General features: G+C 37.4%; 1 protein-coding gene across 1 annotated transcript in view; it reads right to left on the bottom strand.

The window, feature by feature from the left end:
* PERP (PERP, TP53 apoptosis effector) overlaps nucleotides 1-7,579 on the bottom strand; it is a 14,452-nt gene that overhangs the window by 1,870 nt on the left and 5,003 nt on the right. The window contains exon 2 of the mRNA XM_010844225.1: nucleotides 1,923-2,063. Within this exon, the coding sequence (XP_010842527.1) occupies nucleotides 1,923-2,063 (141 nt within the window). The remainder of the gene's footprint in view (nucleotides 1-1,922; nucleotides 2,064-7,579) is intronic.

The following is a 7,579-nucleotide window of genomic DNA, read 5'->3' as shown; positions in this document are numbered from 1 at the left end:
TATGAAATACAGACAGAATATTAGAGAATCATTCCATAGTACCTGTGTAAGCATTATATATACTAAAGTAAAAATTGCTGAACTGTGGTGTGCAATAGAAAGAAGAGGGTAGAGAAGAGCCTATTTTTTTTCATCTTAGCATTTCCTGTGCCAAACATTTAATATTTCAGTGGTAGCAAAAATAATATATATACACACATGTGTGTGCAAACACATACAGAGTTAGAACTCAATACTGACATTTGATAACATACTTTTGGAATATTCATTCAATAAATGAATGACTAAATGAAACAATGAACCAATGCTATGAATGATCAATGGGAGAATCAGTAGAAAAGCCTGCAGAGGAAGGGAAATTTGAAGAATAAATAGAAATGAAGAGATGGAGGGCAGGAAGAAGACCATTCCAGGCTAGGAGAATAGAAGTAAAAGAAGAGAATAATCACAGTGCTTTGAAAAAGTGAAAGGGAAGATACAGGCAGGGAAACATGTCAAAAAGATTTCTAAACTCTTAATTAAGAGTCACATTGTTACAATTATTATTAATCATGCATTAACATTTTAAATTGCTTAAAAATAAAAGGAGCTTTATTAGATTACTTTGTAGTCTTTTTCAATGAACATGCATAATTCTATAAAGCACTAATGAGTATACACATGCTATGCTGTGCCATAAGCTATGCCAAAAGACCCTGATGCGGGGAAAGACTGAGGCAGGAGGAGAAGGGGATGACAGAGGATGAGACGGTTGGATGGCATCATTGACTCAATGGACATGAGTTTGAGCAAACTCTGGGAGATAGTGAAGGACAGGGAAGCTTAGCATGCTGCAGTTCATGGGGTTGCAAAGAGTCTGACATGACTGAGCAACTGAACACAATGCTATGCCATGCACTTTTTAACTTAGTATTTCATGTGTGCATTGCCATGACTTAAGGTATGAGCAAATTTTAGCTCTGTGACACTCAGACGCTGCTCTTCACAGAGGGACCAGTAAGTTGGCTGTGCTTCCAGGAGTATGTCCGGGAGTGGATAGTTCTCACCACCACTTTCCTTTCACCTTAATTTTTTTCTACTAGCTCCACAGATTTATTCTTAACTAGTTTTCTGTTTCTTTTTTTTTTTTTTAAAGAAAAGCTAGTTTTTCCATTTCTTTTTTTTAATCACTAGAAAGGCTATAGATGTTTCCATATCTTGACTTGTTGCTTCTGTTTCCCAACTTAAAATGTTCTCCTTTGGCAACTCCTGAAGGGCAACCTTGGTGCGGATCACCATTTCTCTGCTTCTTGTCTACTTAAAATAGCAAACTTTCACTGGTTAAGCCTGTCATTTAGTGCAAATCGTTGTGTCCTACACTAAAGGAACACTTTTCTGCATTTTTCTCTAATATGTGCCATAATACATGTAAAATATAGTTATTTACCCATTTTGTTTCATCACATGGTTTAGATCAATTTCTACAAAATCTAAATTGCAGAGGACCCTTCCATGATACACCACATCCTAAGACTGCAAAACTTCTTCACCAAGTGCAATGGTTCAGGGACATTTCAGTCCCCTAAGCATGCAGCTCATGGCAGGCCAGTCTGGGACCACCATGGAGACTGCCCTTCCAGGGGCGACACAGCCCTGGCCCCTCGGGGAGCAGGGACTCAAGGTCATCTATGAGAGACAACCGCAGATAGAGTGACAACCTTCCTCACTTGGGTGAGGGACCTGGAACTGGAACGCTATCTCAGGCAGAAGAGGAAAGGGATCAAGATCTTAAAGCACATCCTCTGTTACTTCTGCCTTTGGGGACGCATTTTCTGAGAGCAGATCAGGAACTGTGCTGTCAGGGATCTTCACTGTGGCTTGGACATTACTATATCGATGTTCACTGCAGATAGGAATGAAGAATTGCTGGCGCACAGTCTTACCAGCCAGGGCCAGGAGGCCTCCGATCACTCTCAGGAAGACAAGCATTTGGGGTCCACAGAGGGCAAAGAAGGAGAGGATGAAGCAGATCACCAGGATGATGAAACCGCAGAGCAGCATAGCGGCGGCTGCCCTTCCCCAAGCTACGAGGAAAAACAAACGGTCATTAATACGACAGACATTGCCAAATTTAAAAATTACTTAACAAAGCATCAACAGTTTTTTTTTTTTCTTTTTAATAATTATATTTGGGTGGAAGAACAGTTTTTCTTTCAATAATACTTAAACGTCTCCATATTTTAAGGGAAGAATAGGCGATTCGTAGGTAGGACATTAATATAGTGATATACAGTAATGCCTTACCCCTCTGTTTGGGGGCAAATGTTTATACCTCCAAAATGAAAGGTAGACATCATTAAACTGTATCTCATTTAATAAGTGAATAAATTGGCCATATAAACAGGTATATTTAAAAGATTAACTCAAGTTCTAATCCAGTACAACCCAATAAACAACATTTTTGGTATTGAACAATCCAAGTTATAATCTCTTCAGGAACTGTTTCAATTACCTTTAAAAGGATCATTGTTTTGTATTAAGATTTGGTTCCATGAAAAAATAATTTTTGAAAACAGAGTACCTATGCCGAGGCAGAGATGTGAAATAAAACAACTTAATTGTAAAGTAGGTATGATTGTTATACAAGTTTAGGTACAAACAACCTTTCTAAATTTTTGCATAAATTTTTTCTGAAGTATTCAGAATTTGTGGCACAATAATTCTCAGTTATTGACATGTACCCTAAAAACAATCGGGATGAGATGGAAATTGAGTTCTGGTTTCAAAGATGGATGTGGGCAGCTCCAGCCCTGGCTCATTCTGCTCTGCGCCTACAGAAAGAGAAAAGCCATGACTTCCCAGCTAAGGATTCCAGCCAATCACTCTTCCTGTTCAACCTGCACCAATTTGTAAAATCTCTTTCCCACACAACTTTCTCTCCAGAGGTAGTAACTGACATGTATGAAGTAATTACTCTGTGCCAGGCATGGAGCTAAGGACCTGCCATGGTTTAACTCTCTGAATTCTCAGGATAACTCTTCAAGGTTCACATTCTGTTATTATTTCTATTTTAGAAGTGAGATTACACTGAGGCTTGGAGAGTCCAGATAACCTGCCTACAGTCACAGAGCTGGCAGCCAAGTCTGATTTCTAGCCTGTCTGAAGCCAGAATATGACTCTTTTTTTCTTTGGGGATACGATTTACATGCTAGAAAATTCATCCATTTAAAGTGTACAATTCAGTGGTTTTTACTATATTTACAGGGTTATGCAGCCATCACCATTTACAATTCCAAAACTTTTCATCACTCCAAAAAGAAACCCCATGAGCATTAGCAGTCACCTCCCCCTCCCTTCTTCCTTCAGCTTCCAACAACCATTAATCTACTTTCTGTCTCTATAAATTTGTATACCCTGCACAGTGCTTATAAACGGAGGTATAGTTTAATACTATGTGGCCTTTGGGACTGTCCTGTGCTTTCACTTAGCATGTTTTCAAGGTTCATCCGTATTGTAGCAGCATGGATCAGGACTTCATTTGTTTTTATGACCAATAATTATTCTACTGTATGGAGAGCCCACATTATGTCTGTCCACTCATTCATTAGTGAATGAACATGCACCTTAACCTGTTTTTCTTTATTGAATTTGAAAAGGAGAGTTGCATGCACCTCAGTGCTGGTCCTACTCCAACTTGAATACAGCTTGGCTGGCAAACATACCCTCACTTGATTTTGGTCACTAGACTGGTCAACGGTAGACAAACCAAACGACCAGCAGAAAGAACAAAGGCTTGGGAACCCTGTTTATACCCCGCCTCTACTACCATTAGGGCTTCCCAGGTGGTGCTAGTGGTAAAGAACCTGCCTGTCAATGCAGGTGACGTAAGAGACATAGATTTGATCTCTGGGTCAGGAAGATCCCCTGCAGGAGGGTACAGCAACCCACTCCAGTATTTTTGCCTGGAAATCCTCATGGACAGAAGAAGCTGGTGGACTACAGGCCATGGGATCACAAAAAGTCAGACACAAATGAGTGACTAACTTTCACTTTCTTTCAAGTAGAAGACACATGCTTTTTTTTTTTTTTACATGCTCAAATATTATGTTTTCACACAAATGACCCTTTAGTGGCACTGTCAGGGGCATGACAGTCCATGAGTGGGTCCAGTTTTGTTTATAATTTTTACTACTTTCTTCTAAGTCCTGCTCTTTCTGTGAGATCAATAGGAGATTTTAGGACCAAGGTAAAAAGAAATGTTTTATTTTAAAAGCAACATAGATAAAGCCAGAATGTGAAATTGAGTAATTAATTCTCTTTTTTCACTTTTGCCTTGTCCTTTGGGTAAGGTAACTTTCCAGAGAAGAGAAGCCATCTTTGGAAAGAACAGCTAAGACCATCTCTAAGTCTACACCATAGACCACTGACACAAAACCATCAGTGGTGCTTATAGAAAAGATGGCTTCCTGTGTGTCCCTCCAGACACACTGAATCACAGTTGAAAAGATAGTGCCCAGGAATCTGCATCTTACTAGTATTTCTTTACTAATATACTAAAGTTTGAGAACAACTAAGATAGATGATTAATCTTCTTATAAGAACAGCTGTTGCATTGCCAGAAAGCAGCATGCAACTTTCAGTATGTGACCCACTGCCAATTACAGTCTCATTTCTATAGATTTTTTTCATGGCTACTGCCAATCATTAAATTCAATTAAATACAATCATTAAATTCAAATAAGCAGACACTGATTTTTCCTTTTAAGTTGAATTCACAGGTTTGTAACTGTTCAGTGAAAAGGCAGTACATCTGTATATGCACACAGAGGAATACAAGCATTATGAAGATCAATTGTACAGTAGAATGTGAGTGTTCAATAAAAACAGAAAAAAAATCCTAACAGGGAACATATTTAATAATCAAACTTTGACAATTACAGATTAAGGTTTTTAAACTATAGCTAAATAATGTATGATATTGCCTAAAGAGTAATATCAATCATTTTACCTGTTTGAGGAAAATTAATACAAAGTTAAATTATTGCTATTACTACTTCCTCTGACACTATAGCTGTAATTTACATTTAGTTTCAGGTACTTGAAAGAAATTAAAGAAATAGTAAGCCAATTCACCTAAAACCAACAGGTGAATGTAAAGATAAACAGATCATTTTAATAACTCTTTCTATGCTATGTTAAATCAACTCAATTAGCGTCTTGCTTATTTAAAATGCTGAGTCTGAGAGAAATCAAAATGGACACTTCAGTAACATTTTGTCTGGAGAAAGGCTGCCTTGGAAGTAGAACATGTAAAACTTGCTCCTTGTAGCGTGGAAACACCCACAGTGAATCACTTAACTATAATTTGAGATATAAATCTTAACACGGTTTTGAAGGTCCTGACGGATGGATAACGAGGAAGGCAATCTGCTCTCATGTTAATGACTATTTTGTTGTAAGATGGTGAGATGGACCCTATCAGATCTGAGCAGGGTCCTCCCAGCCCAACATTCTGCCTGAGAAGGAACCCAACTGCCATGTAGACTTACAACATGGCAATTTTCCAAGACATACACTTTAAAAAGTTAAGTCTATAGGCTAAGTACCTTTGGTCTCCCTTAATTACCCAGAATGAGCCTAATATTCCCAAATTTACCAAACCCTTTTGAGAACTATTTATATTTTATATTATACCTTGATCTAAATTATACCTATTTACCAGCCCCAATGAAAAAAACATCACTTTTTAAAACTTGTCCTAAAGCTACTTCTTTCATGATTCAACAGATGTTCCTCAGTTCTTCAAAGACAATCCATCTTCATCTATTCTGAATATAACTCTGTCCTTCATTAATATTTTATATAGTAAATTTTATTGCCTTTCCTAATCTGTATTTTATTGGCATTTGTTACATCCATACTAAAATTTGAGAACAACTTAGATGATTGATCTCCTTATAAAGATAGATTGCAGCACTGCCAAAAAGAAGCATGTAAGTTTCATGAGAAATGAGACTACTATCAACTGTAGTCTCATTTCTATAGTTTATTTTTTTCATGGTTACTGTCAATCATTAAATTCAATTAAATACAATCATTAAATTCAAAAAAGCAGAATCTGTGTGTGTGTGTGTGTGCAGGGGTTGGGGAAGTTGTCAATTACCTTTCTCTGAATTGAGACCACAATAGCATGCTGTATTTCAGGTAAACAGAGTTTCTATGCAGGAATTTTGTTTGTTTGTTTTCTTAGAGGAAGACAAATTTGGTGTTTCATATGTATTCATAATTTATTCTGTCATAAGTTTATTTTCTAAATACCACTTGGAGAAATTCATGTTATCAAAGAAACCAACAATATTATAAATCCACTTTTAAATAAGATTCATTAAAGATCCATTTAGGTGAAGAATGGCTTATCAAATTTTGCTATTTCTTGCAAAGATTCAACATTAAATCAACAATGGAAACCATTCGCTGATCACTAATGAAATTCTGAGTTTTTTCTAGGAAATCTTTTTAAATTTTTTGTATGAGGAAGAATGCTGTATCTTTTTCCAGAGATTATATACTAAAATATGACATTACAAGGCAAATACAGCTGGGAAAAGACCAATAAGATCAACTGATAAGAAAAGAGCAATAAAAAAAAAAAAAAAGAGCAATAAAAGTAAAATAAGTAAATACCACGAACATCAAGCTAGAAATCATAAATCAAACTTAAGTTTGTGGAAAAGAAAAAAAAAATTTTTATTTTAAGACAAGGAGAGCACTACTACTATTGTGGGTGATATTTTGGAGACTGTCATGACTTTTTCACCCCAAATTAGTATTTCTTTTAATGGATTTGCTGCATTCTTCAGGAGTTTTACATGTGGGCACCAAATATTGAGGTTTCCTTAGTGGCTCAGTAATAAAAAATCGGCCTGCAATGCAGGAAGCATGGGTTCTATCTCTGGGTCAGGAAGATCCCCTGGAGGAGGGCAAAGCAATCGACTCCAGTATTCTCACCTGGCGAATCCCATGGACTGAGGAGCCTGGCAGGCTAGAGCCCATAGGATGGCAAAGAGCTGGACATGACTGAAGCGACTGGGCAGAGCACACAGCAACAAATGTTGACCGGAACCTACTGTGGCCTAGCCCCTTACTCAAATTGTCACCCAACTGGAGGACGGCTCCTTTCCAGAACAAAAGATTCATCTATGAACAAGACAGAAAACCCTACCTAGTGAATCTGAGATTTTGTCCGATTTCTTCCTATTGCTTCTATAAAGTTCTTAATGTCATACACAAGCAGAACTGGAAACTGGATAAGACCAAAATTAAAAATATAAAAAGATGCTACCTACAAATAAACATAAGCTGGGTGGATGATAATTTCAAAAAGACTGTTGCCTATTCATTGAGGAGACTCGCAGTAATACAGACCAGTGCTTCTGAAACTTAAAAGTGCTGATGAATCAGTCACCTGGGGACCGAGTTAAAATACAGATTCCAATTCAGTAGATGGGCCTAAGATACTGAGTGTCCAATAACCTCCCCAATAATGCAGATGCTGATGGTCTACGACACATTAGTAGTAAAAATCTAGAGGATAACTCAG

The sequence above is a fragment of the Bison bison genome, unplaced genomic scaffold, assembly GCF_000754665.1.
Source record: "Bison bison bison isolate TAMUID 2011002044 unplaced genomic scaffold, Bison_UMD1.0 scf7180017864198, whole genome shotgun sequence".
NCBI lineage: Eukaryota > Metazoa > Chordata > Mammalia > Artiodactyla > Bovidae > Bison > Bison bison.
Note: the sequence above shows the minus strand (reverse complement) of the source record. Positions and strands in the feature narration are given on the sequence as shown.